Source organism: Sceloporus occidentalis, unplaced genomic scaffold, assembly GCF_023333645.1.
Source record: "Sceloporus occidentalis isolate IW3139 unplaced genomic scaffold, rSceOcc1.0.p SCAF_335, whole genome shotgun sequence".
In the NCBI taxonomy this organism is placed as follows: Eukaryota; Metazoa; Chordata; class Lepidosauria; order Squamata; family Phrynosomatidae; genus Sceloporus; species Sceloporus occidentalis.
Window position 1 is genome coordinate 242,746 of NW_028317315.1, and position 17,436 is coordinate 260,181.

General features: G+C 38.0%; 2 protein-coding genes across 2 annotated transcripts; both read right to left on the reverse strand.

Moving 5' to 3' along the window:
• Nucleotides 1–2,393: 2,393 nt before the first annotated feature.
• LOC149274357 (keratin, type I cytoskeletal 19-like) lies at nucleotides 2,394–6,700 on the reverse strand. Its single transcript, XM_089505595.1, has 7 exons — nucleotides 6,509–6,700; nucleotides 6,066–6,148; nucleotides 5,829–5,985; nucleotides 4,650–4,811; nucleotides 3,935–4,060; nucleotides 3,486–3,706; nucleotides 2,394–2,412 (listed from the first exon to the last, which is right to left on the reverse strand). Exons 1-7 carry the CDS (start codon nucleotides 6,698–6,700, stop codon nucleotides 2,394–2,396), a joined length of 960 nt encoding a protein of 319 aa, XP_089361721.1.
• A 3,095-nt stretch (nucleotides 6,701–9,795) lies between these two features.
• Nucleotides 9,796–15,557, reverse strand: LOC149274358 (keratin, type I cytoskeletal 14-like). Its single transcript, XM_089505620.1, has 6 exons — nucleotides 15,228–15,557; nucleotides 12,702–12,784; nucleotides 11,301–11,457; nucleotides 10,490–10,651; nucleotides 10,185–10,310; nucleotides 9,796–10,020 (listed from the first exon to the last, which is right to left on the reverse strand). Exons 1-6 carry the CDS (start codon nucleotides 15,396–15,398, stop codon nucleotides 9,796–9,798), a joined length of 924 nt encoding a protein of 307 aa, XP_089361746.1. The 5' UTR covers nucleotides 15,399–15,557.
• Between the last annotated feature and the right edge of the window lie 1,879 nt (nucleotides 15,558–17,436).

Here is a 17,436-nt window from a genome sequence, read left to right on the forward strand (position 1 = left end):
ATCACAGGAGTGTATGTAAGAGAAAAGAGTGATGATGCGTAAAAGGAACGGCAGATTCATATTGTCCTAACCGCGCCCTGGCTGCACTCGTTAGGATTACTGTCACATTAACAAAATGCACATTCAACCGGTGCACAAAATAGTACTATTTAATAACATGTAATCGCCGAGATAAAATGTGTATTGTAAAACGCAGACATCGCTTTTTTTTACTATGTGCAGTTGAAACCTTTTGATATATTTGAATAGAATCGGAAAAATAATCAGTGGGTGCGGCCATTTTGATTTTACAGCTAAGCGGCACTGAATTTTATTATTCGATATTTTTGTAACAGCCGATGTGCAGTAAATATTCACGTATTAGATGGGTCACGGTGGGATTGTGCAACCTGTGTCTGACTCAGGGATGTGAGATAGGATCATGGCGTGCACCATGCCCTCCCACCATTTTAATGCAGACAGGAAGAATGGACGTCGGGATCAGAAATCCTTTGACCGGCTGGTTGCCCAAGCAACAGAGGCCTATACCGTCATCGTCACAGACCTTAGCATTAAAGAGAAGAAAATAGTGACAACATTCTTCCACTCTTTGAAAATAATTCTGAGAATTCTGTCTGTACGGTGTTGTCTTTGGTACCAAAAGTGGGTAGAAAACTGGAATTACAAGAAGTAATAATTCAGATTTTTTACTCTTAAGGACAATGGGCGGTCCTTAAACCCATTGAAAACTATTCATTTTGAGCCTGTACATGTACGGGCTTTGTCATTAAGGGGTTAATGGAGTGGGGATGGTTAATCTGCACTTTTAAATAGAAGAAAAAAAAATGTCTACGTGTTTTTTTTCCGTTGATCTGTGTTGAGTGTATTTGCATTCTCTGCACAAAGCAAACATTGGGATTCTGTACCAAGCCGACGACACGGAGACAGCTCACAGACCAGCCTTCTCACCAGACGCGGTCCCGGCCGTTGCCTTGTGTTTGGTATTGTTGGCAATGCCGTTGTTTACAATTCAGAGGTGCAACCAGCTGGCTTCTGTGGCAGCAAATTATTTTTTTGCTCTTCGAGTAGCCTTTTCAGATATACACAACTCTGATTGGCTTAAAGACGCAAGAAGCTAATACTAAAATATCTTCCAGGGCCTACTATTAGAAGTCCTCCTCCTGAAAGCCCTGGCTAGGCCTTTTCTAGAGAAAACCCAGACACAGTGGAATGTGTCTTGGGCAATTAGTATCCTCATGGGACTTCGAAATGGCCCTCATTCAGTCATAAAGGTAGTCTGAACAGAGCCCCATAAGGGCGAAGGTTAAGTAGCATATACATCAATGGAACAGGTGCTCTTGGTTTGTTTTTCACAGTTGTTGGCTGTTTTTACCTCTCATTTTAACTGCCAATTGTTAATTGCACGTTACATACATACCTTTTGAATTTCCAGTTACAAATAATAATCCGTGTAATAATAACTGTAATATAGCTGTCACAGCTAAGAATATGGTGGATAGTCACAGGCATCCATGAAGAATGGGATAAGACCTCAACTTCAATCTTCAGTTTTTTTTAGACCTATTTATTTAACGCTAAGCAACATCCATTGCTTATTGAACAAGTTCACGTAATAAGACATCGATACCGAAACTCTCACCGTTTTGGTCCCAATCATAAGGGTGAAGGGGTATATTCTGTGGTCACATATAAGTCTTCCAGTTGGTGCTTTTCCCACCAGTCTGTTATGGTGGATATTCCAGCTTGAATGCAGGTGACTCTGTTAAGTGTATTTTTTTAACTACATAAACTCTTCAGGGTCTAGTTTGCAGGTATGAGACTGACTACTCGTTTTGCATAGCATAATACCGTATGTCTCATTCCCAAGAAACAAAGACAGATAGGGCTGGACAAAATGAAGATAACCTCAATCAATTATATACATGAAATTGCATTTATTTTGTGAGATTCCATAGTGCTATTACAATAGGCAGAGAGTATACACAATTTGACAATACATATTTAACACATGTTGAGACACACTTGTATAGAAGGAGAAGAAGGCCCTGTTCTTGAGAGTTTACCATCTATTAGACTCTTCTTTCACAATAACAATCCCAAAACACTAGGTTCCTGAAGACAGGAGAAATAAGGACTGGGAGGAATTGGCTAACGATCAGTGTGAGATACCGTTTAGACCAGAACTTGACAGAAAATGGGTGGAGCTTATGTCCTCATATATAAAAAAGGGCATATGATGTCATACCAAGAGCCTCCAGATCAGATCCAAAGAAATCTGAGATACACTGATGCCACAGTGTCTTTATGTTCTTATTTTCTTTATTTTTCTGTATTTATTTGTTTATTTTTTATGTGTTCCTTCAATTTCATCTGTTTGCTTTTCCAAATATCTTTTAAGATGTGGAATTTAATCTGCAAAATAATAGAAAACATTATGTTTACACTTAGCAAATATTCAGGGCAGTGTCATTCACATTTAGCCATAATCCCTTCTTTGTAGCAACCATGACATCAACGATGTTACCTTCTTTGTAGTAACCATGACAACATTGTTCAAAAGGTGCTCATATAATATTTCGATTCCTTTACATAATAATTCCTGTGTCCCTGCATGACTAATTTAATTGAACTCTATTTAACCAAAGCTTTGAAAGATGAAAGGCAAACTTGACGTTACCGAAACTTGACCCTCTAATCTCTCACTTGCAACATAAGACCTTTTTTTGTGTCTTCTCTTACCCTTAGCTTTTCTGTTATTATTAAGATACTGGGGAATCTGAGGACTAGGGTAATCCCAGGGATATTGTGACCTAAAAGCCCATGTGGCACTCAGATTTCACAGCTAGAATGCTGCCAACTGGAAAGCCAAGCCCAACATGCTCAATCATCACTAATGTAATGACAAGAATCAGGCAACCTGTTCGTACACAGACACCATTGCCTTTGACGTTGATTATGAGTCTATAAACATACCTGGAGACTTGAGGATTTCCCCAGAAACTCAGATTTCCAGCAGTTTTAGGATCACCCTACTCATGTCTGATAACATCCAACCATGCTTCTTTTCCCGACAAGTCCTTTGCACCCCTCCCCCATTCAAGGCTTGATGTTTTAGGTAGCAAGATCTACACATGGCCAACCTACGTTGTGTTTGTGGACCTTACAATTTATTGTTGACCAGGAGGAAGAGGTCCCTGGTTAGAAGTAGGATTTATCAGATTGTTAAAACCATTATGGTTATAGGGAAAGGTCACCTGCTAAAGGTCAGCATTCAATATCAGAAAACAGACAACCTTATGTACATGGGGTATATCAGCATTGTGAACATTGGTACATAGTGATTCATAAGATTAGCTACAAGGTCAGGTGCAAATAATGCAATACCACGTTCCAGTTTTTATGAATTTTATGAATTTTGGTTCATCATAATAATAACAACACATTACCAAACTAATAATATTCATATACATATTTTTTCCCCCCACCTGATTTCTTCTCCTTCCAAAAGGCTGCGGTAGGTGGCAATCTCAGCTTCCAGTCGGGTTTTCAAATCAAAGAGAAGTCCAAATTCAAAGATCTGCTTTGTAATCTCATCTCTGTTTTGATGCAACTGGGCCTCAATAGTAGCAATGTTATCTTGTACGTCTGCTAGTCGAGTTGAAACCTGAGTGTTAACATTCTCCAAAGTGACGGCCATCGCAGATTTCTGGCCAAAAAAACCCCCTAATTATTTCAAATCATATTAATTAAGCAAGAGAAGTCTTGTAAGAACGGAAGAGCAGTCTATATGAGTGGAGTTAAGGAAAATAATTATGTTCAAGGACTGAATACGATCAAGAAACTTATGGAGCAGAGAAAAAATATTTTCATGAAGGTTCCTTGGACTGTTTGTGGAGAAATAATGTATCCAACACAACTGCTAGAATTTACATACCTTACTCGACTCGGTCTGTGATTCTATTTCCAGGTCTTGTTTTTTACGTCTAAGTTCTGTTAATTCTTTCTTAGATGTTTCTAATTCAGTCGTACTTATGTGTATTTCTTCATTCCACTCCTCCACCTTGAAGAAACATAGTATTTATTTTAGTGCTTATATGTATACAAACTACTCTATGCCAGACTCGAGAAGACAAGGTGTCCAAGGCTGCATACCACTGTGTGGAGCAATGTCCACCAGATGGTCAGTCCAGGCCTTGTTAGCCATATAAGACACCCTAATTGGACATTAATTATGGGTCCTGAAGAGCTTACAGTCTATCACGAATATTCCGATCAGATGTGAAAATTGCAGGGATCTAAGGTGTCTCAAGTGATTTACCACAATGGCTTGTAAGTGACATTTTCATGATCTGCAATTTTGAATTCTAACTGTTGAAATGTCTGATTTAGTAGGTGTGCTATAGATGGGACTTAAAGGTGGGGACCGTCAACCAGACACAATCCCTTATGACATAATAGATCTAAAAGAATATTTGGTTTCTAATTAAGATGGATTTATGAAATAGTTGCAGAATGAGAAGGCTCAGATCAGTTGTTTTCCCTGCTAATTTGCTTTTTAAGTTGATATATCAGAAAGCTAATCAACTGCTTTTTCCTACACACTCATCTTTGGTGTTCTTGGGTTTTCGTTTCTCATTGAAGCTACCAACCTTTTTCTCAAACCAATATTTAGCTTCTTTACGGTGTGTTTCAACGAGCTTCTCGTACTGTGCCCTCATATCATCCATAAGTTTAGCAAGATCCACAGGAGCGATGGCATCCACTTCTACTTCAATATTGACATTTGATTTTTTACGAAGCTCACTCATCTCCTACGTTAAGTGAAAGAATATAAGAATATATATAAGAATATTTTTTTTACAAGGTAAACTTCAAGCATTCTAATACAGCATGTGATATATGATATGTGAATTCTGTTTTTAATGTGTGCAGTAATTAATTGCTAAAAAAACAATGTTACAGGAAGGTTCTAGTTGACATTCTCTATGGTATAATTTCCAAACTAATACGTCCAAACTCTTTCAGGTACTTTACGATAAAAGTGTATGCACAAGGCACTTAAACTAGTTTTTCTATATTGTTTATCACATTGGTTGACTGACATCAATTTAGTAAAGAGTGAAGTTGAATCTGTAACTCACCCATCATTTTATTTGAAAAGTTCTAGAACAACAATAAGCAATGGTTAAATGGCTAAATGTCAATGACGTTTGTTTGATGGAATGGATCCATAGATGTTATGTAAGTATCTCCTAGCTAATCTCTGTGGTTGCTTCCCCCCATACAAGTCACTACCTCTAGCCTACCTTAGAAGGGGTTAACGGGAATCTGTAGGATCGCTCCAGGAATTAAAGGTCCGTAAGAGCGACTCTATTGGTCGCCGACAAGGGACTCCTCTGGCATCAACCAATGAATGGCAGCTGCTCTTCATTGGTTGATGCCAGATAAGCCTCCTGCCAGTGACCAATAGAGTCGTTCTTACGGACCTTTAAATCCTGGCACCAAAGCCATTGGTCTCCCCAGGCCAAGTTGCTCCGAGGTGTATCTACCCCTGCCTTTTGCCATGGGGACTAAAATCCCTGTTCCTCTCAGGCGGTTGTCTGAGTCTAAGACATTAGGAGCAACTTTAAAATCCTGGAGCCAAAGCTGTTGCTAACTGTTACAGTGTTAACCCCTTATAAACCCCTGCTAGAAAACTGTCAGAAAACAAAGAGAAAAACAAGCAACGTATACGAATATTTGCCCAAAAAGAAAACGGGAACGGGCAAATATTTGTGGAATACGAAAGCGCCCAGGTATAGTTATTACTAAGACATCTTTACACTCACTTCAGAATGGTTCTTCTTCAGGAAAACCAATTCCTCATTCAGATTCTCTATCTGTGTTTCCAAATCTGCTCTTGTGATAGTCAGCTGATCAATTAATTTGCGCAGCTCATAAACATCATGTTCTGCTGAATTACAGAGAGTCCTTTCATTCTCAAACCTATGGAAAGGGAGAAAGAAAGAAGTTTAGCCTCACCAGTGAGACATGAAATGATGAAAAAGAACACGATCCTCTCTTACTTTAGTTTGAAGTCATCAGCAGCTAGCCTGGCATTGTCTATCTGCAGCAAAATGCTGGCATTTTTCATTTTGGCATCTTCAATCTGGAATTAAAAATACAGAGAGGGGTATTTTATGGTGTATGACCTCCACTCCAGTAAGGGAATCCCTCTCTAACGCTTGGGCTTCTGCAGGCATGGCAATACAGGGCATGAGTGCCCAGCCTCAATGACCATGTAGGTACATTTTAAGGAAGCAAAAAAGTTCAAGAAATAATACCGGTAGAAAAGAACGAGGAAAGGTGGATTTCCCCTATCACTTTAATTTCCATCATTTCAATTACCAATTAATCTTCGCACTAGAACATGCTGACATTATAAAACAGTGAAAGCCCAAATTTTAAGCTAGATGAGCCTCAATGCCCACAATTTATTATTATTTTTTTTAGTAGATGGTAATATTACCTTTTTTCTCAGCTCTTCTATAGTTTGGAAGTAAGAACTGTCTTCTCTTTCACTGGTGCCATGGTTTTCTCTGTACCAGTCTCTGATCTGTACCTCCAGTTGACCATTGGCCTTCTCTAAGGAACGGACTTTCTCTAGGTACGTGGACAGGCGGTTATTCAGGATCTGCATGGTTTCCTTCTCATTTCCCATGATCGGCATATCTCTGCCACTTCCTCCGTAATGTAAACTCGAAGAAATCCTGTGGCCCAAGCCCCCAGCCCCAGCATATACACTAGATGCATACCCACCCACCGATACCTTTTTGTAGCTTCCACCGCTGAGGCTGCTGACCTGTATGTGACCAGCTTTTACGGAGCTCACCCTTTTTACCTGGCCATACATTTTGATGGTTGTGAAAAGCTTCCAGAAGTTCTATCTGCTGCTGTGCAAGCCAGCCCCTCTTTTTATACCCGAGAACAGACAATTATTCCAAGCATTTCCATGCTGCCCCAGGATCAGTGTAATGTTTAAATAATGATAAGCTCTGTGGTATACAGATAAAACCTTGAATATCATCTCCTGTGGGTCATTACTCTGCTCCATTCACCCTTTGCATAACCTTTTTTTGTAATGCCAATGGAATTTAAGTTTTTTGTCTTGCTTTGATGCCCATGGACAGGCAATGAGAGGTCAAGCCTGATGTTCCTTTCTCGATTCCACCTTTTAAGTAAACATAATACAGTTTCAGTCCACTGTCTGGAATGATTGTCATTTATGAATAAACCACCAGCACAGACTCATCCCAAAGTAAATTATTAACAGAGAAAATCCCAAAAATTCCAGTGGTTTTTCATTAACAAGTATCTGTTATTTGTGATTTGAATACAACATGTTGACCGAAGGTCGTTTTCGTTATACGATACTGCTTAATCCCTGAAGCATAACGTTAAATGCGTGCAAGTTGTGTTGAAGGTCCTCCTTCTCCTTGTATGTGTCCTATTATGGATTGTAAAGTCTGTGCTTCTGATTATGTTATCTATATGTCTGAAACCAGAGCTTAATTCTTTGTGGTTATATTATGAAGCTAATACGAAAACCTAGGCAGGAGACGGTTGGCACCATTCAGCTCAGGGAGGCAAGTCCAGCTGAGGGTCCCAATATCATAGTGTTCCATACAGCAACATAGTATTCCAAACAATGTTTGGAAGACAATAGGATTAGTGGGCACTATTCTACACACATTCATGTGAAGGTGCTCTACAGAAAGCATCTTCATGAATCACAGAATGAATCAATTACATTATCAGTAACTATTTCCATTTCGAATTATTACTCCTTATCGACCATTGTGTATAGAATATATTGATACCTTTTAGCTAACAACATATCCATTAAAAATATCTAGAATACCAGAAGCTTTCAAGATTTCATATGTGCCTTCCTCGGGTGTCATGAAGGAAGAGCCTTTTTACACTTTATGTAATGAAAAAATATTAACATTACTACAGACATTGTTGGTTCTTGAATCAGAAAGAAAATATTCTGAAGAGATTTACTCAGTAGATTCACTGGTGTGCGTTGTGATTGCAGTTGGTCCAGCTAGCGCCATTTTGAAACATTGTATCTCATTTTTTGGGAGAACTTTCTATATAACTTATGCATTCTGAAATTCTTGGGGTTTTTTTTTACTACTGGAATTCTACTACTTTTTCAACAATACCTTACTTATGCACACTGACACCTGTCTCTTCCCAGGGCCTACTTCTAAATGCTTACTTCTGTTTTATTAACCCCTTAATGACAAAGCCCATACATGTACAGGCTCAAAATGCATTGTTTTCAATGGGTTTAGGGACCACCCATTGTCCTTAAGGGGTTAAAATACCTTACTATCTTGTCAGCTCTCTGTCTTAGCATGCTGTTTTAGTATGACCATGAAGTATTTAATACCCTCTATCTAATTTCTTCTAAATTCTCGTCTTCTGTGTAACAGGTGGATACGGTGATTACCAGTGATTTGAATTCTACCTTTATAGATAGTAGCTATTTCCATGTAATTGTGTGTTCTAGTCTGTCTACTGACCTTTTCATCACCTGAAATAACTAATTCATCCTTTTTCTTTACCATAATTATCAGCGTTTCCCAATTCTGCACTGAATTCAAGTGACTAAATCCAAGATGGAGGCAAATCCTTTCTTCTCATCTACGTGTTTTATTTACTTGTATAGAGTAATCCCTTTACAAAAAAAAAATAACAGGACGCAACATTGTAATGCATTCTTTTTATTTTAATCGTGAACTCTTGCTATCCACATTTCAGAACAATACTTTTTTTTTTTTTTAAATCTCTTCAGATACTTGAAATTATTCAAAAAATGTTTATGAGGTTTGAATACTTGGAAGCTTCTCTTCCACTTCTTTGATTTGAGAAGAAACTACCTTTCCATCAACAACTTCCTCAACGATTGTCTTTATCTTCCGACTTCTACTTTGTTCTGGAAGGAAATGAATAAATATGTAAATAAACACCTGTGTGATGGAAATGATTGTATGAATATATGAAAATATCAGGATCTTGAGATACTAACATTATGGAGAAAGCTACGCCGGAAATATAAAGTAGCCTAGCAATTGTCATAGATACAAAAACTATGGATATAAAAACTATGAAATATAAAACATATTTTATGAAGGTTAATAACAGGTAACGTGAAAAACAACAGTAGGTGGATCTGTATTTATTGGGGCATACCTTTCAATGTTTCTTCTAGTTCAATATCGAAGCTGCAAGATAAAAGAAGACATTATTAAATACTAAGTCACGCAGTTATTTAATTATCCATCAATGTGGTGGAAGACATCGGATAAAGACATGATTAACCAGGCCCGGACGCTATATGAGCCACTGGACGTCATTAGGCGGCCTTTGGACTTAAAGTGCCAGGGCTAACTCATCTTTGCCAGTCTGGCCTGTGCTTAACACTGATTGGATCAAAATGTTTACGGTATTTTAGTATTTCATAAAGTGTGTAATACCACCTATTTAAGTTTATCTGCACAAAATACTTGACAACTCCATAGACTTCTATCAGATTCTTTTCCATCATGTATCATGAATGGTGTAACCCAGAGCAACTTCTTATCAAGCAGCATCCCACCCTATGTAAAATTGGGCACTATTGCATTATAAAAGCTCTGGAATGTTAACATGGGGCATCATTTGCAAATCACATCACTAGTTTTGTTCTTTTTCAGGCATATGGGGTGATCAAAGGGCAAAACTCAAAAATGCCCTCTCTCTCTCTTACTTTGTTTCTTCTCCCTCCAGAAGATGACGGTAGGTGGCAATCTCAACCTCTAGACGGATCTTGATGTTCAGGAGAAGCTCGTATTCTTGAGACTGGCGTGTAATGTCACTTCTGATTTGTACCAACTGAGCTTCATAACTGGAAATCAGAGCTTGTATCTGGGCGAGCTCTGCAGCATATTTTGCATTCACATTGTCCAAGGTTGCGCTTAATGCGTTTTTCTATAGGAAATAGCATACATAGCATGATTGACTGATTCAGAGGTCATTAAAACATTGTCCGTCAGTGATGTTCCAGGGACAAAATTTATGTTTTTGATCCAAATAAATATTGCATACAATACAGACACCAGAAAGATCCTTCTAAGGGTTTTCCATGCCAGTACCTTGCTTAGTTCCGCTTGTAACTCAATTTCCAGCCCTTGGACACTGCGTTGAAGTTCTGTAACTGTGCTCCTGAATGTTTGAAGTTCATTCTCACTGGTAACGATCTGAATGTGTACTTCTTCCACCTGTAACAAAAACATGTCAATATAGTTTTTTAAGAATTGCGTATTTGCTCAATATCCAGTATTTTTATGGTGACTCTAGAAGAAGAAGGTATTAGTTCAGGGCTCATGGCTCAGGGCTCATGGCTCATGAATAACTTTCTATGATATATTAAATAATAAAACTAAGTTGAAAATAGTACCTGAGACTCAAAGCGTTCCTTGGCCTCTTGTCGAATTTTATCCACTACTGCTTCACACTGGGCTCTCATGTCAGCCAAAATCTTCGCCAGGTCAACTGGAGGAGCAGCGTCCAGCTCTACATTGACTCTGCCTCCTATATGATTTCTGAGAACGTCAACCTCCTACACAAAGTTTAAAGGAAGTGATTATATTACAAGTATTTTGATTTTTGAAATACTGCAAGCATTTGGACATTCGCGCAATCCAGAGGACATCTATGGTTTTAACATAAAGGCAATTTGGGTTGAAAGCCTCATGGTCTCGAGAACTGACCCTTGTATTATGCCACTGAGTGTGGGAACAAGGGTGATGGGAAACACCAGTCTGTTCTGGATTCATTCAGAGACCTGGGCAGAGTGAGAACCACAAGAGGTAATATGTGTAAACATTTCATAAAATTTCTAAAATATTGCTAATATTCATAACAGGAAACTCTCCAGGTTTTGAAGAGCAGTTTCACTAAGGGGACTCCCTACCCACTTCTCCATCAACAATAGCGTGTGTCCCACAATGTCAGCTGGACTGCCCACTGACATCAGAGGAGCCACTCCGGCCAACGTCAAGCAGGACCTCCTACCTGCATTTCGCAAGGGGGGCTCCGGATAGCCTTACTGTGTAAGTTCAATAGCCAAAATCCTAAGCAGACAAATGTAATTTATCTCTGCTATGCTTACTGGTGTGGAGAGACTTAAACATTTTTTTATAACATAAAAGTGTGGCGCAGTAAAAAAAAAATTGGGGAGTGGGTCCTTTCCACATAGTGCTACTCACTTCTCCATGGTTCTTCTTCAGGTAGGCCAGTTCCTCCTGCAATGACTCAATCTGATGCTCAATATCTGCTCTCGTAAGACTGAGCTCATCAAGGAGTTTACGCAGCCCATAAATATCCTTTTCCACACTTAGTCGTAAAGCTTGCTCATTCTCAAATCTATAGAAAATGAATACATGCACAAGGGATGTTATTAGTACGCTAGTTGTATCAGTGGGAAGACAGAAGGTACTTCCATATAACCAGTCCATGTATCAGGCACATCATGCTCCCCTCATACTTTTGTGGCAACATCACAGAAGCATTCAGGTACTCGGCGTGCCAATTCTGCTGAGAGTCACAATAAATGAAACATTTGCCTGGACAACCGGCGGCAGTAAGATATGCCTGACTATTTGGGACTGTCTTGTGTTCAACCTTCTTTGTTTCCGACAACAGACACAGAGAATCCCCTTCATTCCACTTGCTGTGGACTACATCTCCTATGATTCCCAGCGATTCTTTTAGTTACTGTTGCTTTATTAAATATAATGAACGTTCTTTAATGTAGGTCTTTCTCTAAAGATCAATAATATGGGAAGTTACAATGCCAGCTGCAATGTAACCTGATTCCCTTTGTGCAAAAGATCATACATTTGTGTTCAAGACAACATCTAATAATGTATTCATTATACACTAAGCCCATGTGTCATGGAAGGGTTTTTTTTTAATTTTATTAGTTTGCTGAAACTTTCCATGGATAAAATACCCAAAATAAAGGGAATGTTGTCCCACGAAAAGAAGATGTTTTCAGTCCTCTTGTTATGCCCTGTGTCTCGCAGCTTGAAGACAAACATTACATTGTACAGCCCCATGAGGACCAATGTGTCTCTCATTAGGCTACAATAAACTAATGACCATAACCAACTATTAAACATGCCCACTAAGATTACTAATGACGTCTCAGCAGCTTTGACTATGACAAGTTCATCATTAAATAAACAGAATGCTGTTGAATGTATGTGCAGACGGAGGCAACTTGTCATTACCAAACAGGTAAGTTTGTCATCGTCCTTCCCTGCAGCTACAAATTAATCAGTGCTCCCCAACATGCAACTGGCATTATTGACCATGAGACATTAATGACCACATGAAGAAGCAACCCAAAATTGGCTGATGCTCTATATTTTGTTTTAGATAATGTAAAATAATGGGATTTTCCAAACCTCCTCCATTATTAATATGGGAGATATCCATAAAGGTCCTGTTAAGAACATTGTCCTGTGGGAAATGACCATGAACATCCCATTGCAAGAAGAAAGGAAATTTTGTTGTCCTGTGCCTGTATATATCAGCATTTCTAATTGTTAGATTCGCTGCCATTGCCCCAGCAGACTATAACCAGCAACACAGAAGCCACTTACTTCATTCTGAAGTCATCTGCTGCCAGCTTGGCATTGTCTATCTGCAGCAGTACTCTGGCATTGTCCGTGGTAGCATCCATGATCTTAAAGTAAAAAGCACATATTTTAGATCCATGTTTTTGGTAGATTTGCAGCTAAAGACAAGGAATTATGAGAATTACAAGCGACATATTGTGTTCAACATTGTCTTATCCATCACTGAACCATTAAGCAGTGATAAGTTATCTGTAATATAAAGTAAGGTTTTATGGTTTTACGGTGGATACTAAATAACTATCTCTGAGTGAATCGTTTTTACTGTTATTTAAATGACTCGTTCCTTTGATTATCATTTGACTGACTTAAACCTTATAAGAAAAAGGTAAAAACCCAAGAATAAAAAAAACCAGTAAAAGTGTTATTTTGTAAATATATATATATATATATATATATATATATATATGAAGACAATAATTAGCAGATTTTTGGTTTGTTCATTTCTCCTTTCTCTTTCATTGGTATATGTGTATTGCATAGGTGATGCATTGGTAAGAGCTGGTTAATGTTTCTCTAATATCACTATGGCTTAAAAATGTCCATATATGGTAATTGTTCATGGCATTAGTCCCCGCCTCCCTTAACATTTTCGTTTCATCAACCAGCAATATTATTCACGCCCCTGACACTGAAATGATTAAACTTTTCACAAATTTAGTGCAGTATTTCATGCAGATAGATCTTAAATATTGTTGATGGCTCCTCTTCTATTGGTGATTTTTACCATAACCAGACCAAGGGACTAACATACAAGTACTCGGCATTAACCTACCCAATATTTAGATTTACAGAATATTATCCAGGGACCTAATATAATAAGCACAGTATACAAAATAAAAAACTATTTAAATGACTAAACATTTTAGGAAAAGAGAAGGGGTATGAAGCATTTAGGTAAATAAAGGGGTTAAAATCAATGGTATAATAACGCAGAGATGTTTGCGATATTTCCTTGTTCTTTAATTGTGTACTAGAAAGCAATGCGCTTCAGTAATCTAATCATATTATTTACAATGGGTTATACAAATCTACCTGGCACGATAACAGAACGCCCGCATCATGCAGATTGTACTCACTGGGAAAGCAGGGAAAATGCACAGACGCAGAACCCATGCATACATTGAGGCCAGACTAGGTGGGTCAAATGGTTTCTACCTTCAGATTTTATGCTTCTATGTTGGTAACTCGGTGGAACTACTTGGGATGATCTTTGGCATTGCACTTGCCTCTATTAGAATGTACGTGGTTATAGAAAATATGGGGAGGCAATTGACCTGAGCATTCTAGAGAACCTAATGGGGAACATTGATTTAACACGTGTTTTGGGTTTGTGTCTCTTTTATAAGTTACAACTTTCTTTAATGTTGTCACCAAGCTATCCTGTCCAGAATGGCAATAGTTAAAAGAGTATTGTGTATCTAAAATGCATGGCTGTAGATCACATTTATTGAGGGTATACTGTCGGTCTTCATATCACCTACAGCAAGGTCCAGTCAGCAGATACAGTTGCCATGAAACAACTAATCTCCTGATCCTCAGCTACTGTATAGTTCAAAAGGATCATAGGATTCCAAGTTTAACATCACCTAGAACGCCATAAGATGGCCAAATGATTCCAAACCATTTAACATTTTGTTGTTGACCTTAAGTCAGCATATGTATCTGATATGTAATATTTCAGTTTTCAACACATATCTCTTAAATAATAAGAAGTATAGGAGGGACGTTTATTATAAAGAAGGAGAAATGTTAGAACAAGAGATCATAATCTAAAGATAGAGGGTCAGAGGTTTTGGTGTAATGTAAGGAAGATTTACTTTACTGTGAGTATATTAGACTAATGGAACAGTCTTGTATTAGAATTTGTAGAGGCTAATACAGTAAGGGCATTTAAAGATCCATGTGACAGGCATATGGCTATCCTGAATCTAAGAAGAGACCAACAATAAATGTACCATCATTAACTAACCGTCAACTCAAATGCAGGTGAAACACAACTGTCTGTGAAAGGTGACCTTCATTGAAACCAATGTACAATGTCTTATCAAAATTCCACGTCGGCATGATAAGGTAGATAATAATAAATCAGAGATCTTCCCTAACGGTTCTAAACCAGAGATTCTCATATTAGCCCTCAAAAAGATACTGTAATAACAAGTAGAAGCATTATCCAGCAGTTTTCCTATGTAAGGACCATCAGTGGTCTTTAAGCCTGGTATGAAAGCAACTTTTCTGTTTAAGTGTATGAAAGATGGCTGATTCCTTAGATGCACTTCAAAAAGTATAATGTTTGGGTCATATTGGAAAACATGGACCATGTAGTCATCTTTATTTTCTATTACTTCTTTCTTTTATATAAGGTAAAAACGTACCCAGCAGCTTATTTTAGTTGTTGAGTCATCTTGCTTAAATTAAAGTAATAATAATGATTTTTTTTATTATAAATAATTTACTGAAATGAAATGATGCCATTATACAGAACTTCCTCACCTTGCCTTTCAGATCTTCAATTGTTAAATAGTAAGCTTTGTAGTCCCTCTCGGCGATGCCGGGGTTCTTGCTGTACCACTCTTTAATCTGTATTTCCAGCTGAGCATTGGCCTTTTCCAGGGAACGCACTTTGTCTAGGTAGGTGGCCAGACGGTCATTGAGGTTTTGCATGGTCTGCTTCTCGTTACCATTAAGCAGGACATCACTGTTGGTGCTGATATGCAGGCTGCTGCTGGCGAGGCCCAAGCCACTACCATATCCTGAGCTGCTTGATATTTTAGTCCCGTATCCTCCAGCCCCGCCATACACGCTGCCGGCATATTTTGCTGAAGATACTTTATTGTAGCTTCCACCTGAAAAAGTGGGTGCTCTTTCCAGAGAAGTCATTCTCTTGTATGAGACTTGGCTGTAGTTGCTCATGGTTGACTGGTTAACGAAAAGGGACCAAGTAATGTTAATGAAAGCAGGTGTTTTTAACGATTATGCTGCTCCTTATATACTCAGTACTTACAACCCCACCTCTGCCATAAAAACCTTGCTATGCCGTGTTGATAACGAAGGAATGAAGATTGAGCAAATAAAACCTTTGAATCCTACAAGATCTGGTTTCTTTCTTCCTGATTTATTTTCTGTTCTTAAAAGGTCCTGTTAAGAACATTGTTCTGTGTGTACATATATCTGTATTATAGTACGTGTCAAATCCAAGAGATTATTGTAAATGACCTCTATTCAGCCATTTTCCTTTGCTTCCACCCAAGCCACATGCCATTCATTCATTCACGCGTATCTAAGTTTAATAGCATTTGGCCTGTAGATTTAAACACAAACAAAAAGTGCAGGCTACCAACACGAATGAATGGATTTTCATAGCGATTGCATGGACTGCCAGCATCTACAACATAAATGTACCTAAAAAAAAACATTTTTCACAATATCTACCCTACAAATAGATATCTTAATGCATATTCTATTTTGTCTGCATGATCATAACTGAGTGATCAGCCTTTCAGAGCGTCTATAACATTTATTATTATTATTTTCATGGCTTTATTCAAAGTTATATGTATAAGAGCCATCAACAGGGGTCGGGAGTAATTGGATTTATGGTGGACATTCCATGCCTTGTGGACACCAATTGTCTTGTAGAGTGTAGACTTTATAAGAAGTGACACTTTGCCCGTTCATTGGCACCAAAGACCTTGCTCTATGGAGTATTATATATGTCTAGCCAGAAACATGTTATATTTTAAACCCAATCAGTTTTTTTGTTATTCCAGGTAACTGTTGTTGTTACCTGAGTGCATCCTCAGCTTTGTTTTAATGAATTCAACCTAATGAAATATTACATTGTGGCCAACTAATTTTACCTTTCTCTTTGGAAGGTGAGAGTTTGGACGTTCCCTAGTAAACATTTCATCATTGACGTAGCAATTAACTGCTGGCTTTCATGGGATGCTTATCAATGACACACTAGTTAGGTTTGGCTGAATATGTAAAAAATGTATGAGTCATTTCCTTACAAAACTGTAATTTATTATACATTTAGTAATGGTACAGAAAAAGAGTCCCATGTAACAAAAGATGTGTCTTTTCACTAGAGGGAGGTAACAGATTTGGTGTGTAATTGTTCTTTTTTAATTAATGTATGTTAGCGTATAGCTGTTTCCAGTAACAAAAAAACATTTCATCAGAAAACTCAATCAACTCAATCATTCTGGTTCCTTTTGAGAGACAGACTGGTGAATATAAGGACCCCAAGTTCCTTCTCTGCAACCTGGTTACCTCTTTATCATGCCATGACCTTTGTACCTAGGGGAAATTAATGCACAGGCAAGGAACATGATCCTACGCAAGTCTGGTGTCTTGTGTTTTAGAAAATATCTTAACTTGGTATTCTATTCCATAGAATTTGGATACAATACTTCAGATTTCTTTTGGATTACCATGAATGCACTTCTAAAAACCCTAACTTACAAAAGGTTGGGTATTATACTAAAATTATACTTAAATTCAGTGTCTGAAAAGACTAGGATTTATGCAGTAGCATTTTGTATAAATGTATTTATATAAAATGATACTTAGTATAATATTAATGCAGTGTAGTTGTTTAATGTAGCAAAGAGAAGCAGGGTGGGCTAACTTTAAGCTTTCCCAATACCAACCCATAAAGTTTCAATATGGGTCCAACTATGAATCTGTTAGAGTTTAC

Coding starts and splice junctions, on each gene's coding strand:
- LOC149274357 (XM_089505595.1), bottom strand. CDS start 6,700: ATGGGAAATGAGAAGGAAACCATGCAGATCCTGAATAACCGCCTGTCC. Junction 5,986..6,065: donor GCTGATGACTTCAAACTAAA/GTAAGAGAGGAT, acceptor CCCTTTCCATAG/GTTTGAGAATGAAAGGACTC. Junction 4,812..5,828: donor TGAAGAAGAACCATTCTGAA/GTGAGTGTAAAG, acceptor CACTTAACGTAG/GAGATGAGTGAGCTTCGTAA.
- LOC149274358 (XM_089505620.1), bottom strand. CDS start 15,398: ATGCAAAACCTCAATGACCGTCTGGCCACCTACCTAGACAAAGTGCGT. Junction 11,458..12,701: donor GCAGATGACTTCAGAATGAA/GTAAGTGGCTTC, acceptor CATTTTCTATAG/ATTTGAGAATGAGCAAGCTT. Junction 10,652..11,300: donor TGAAGAAGAACCATGGAGAA/GTGAGTAGCACT, acceptor AACTTTGTGTAG/GAGGTTGACGTTCTCAGAAA.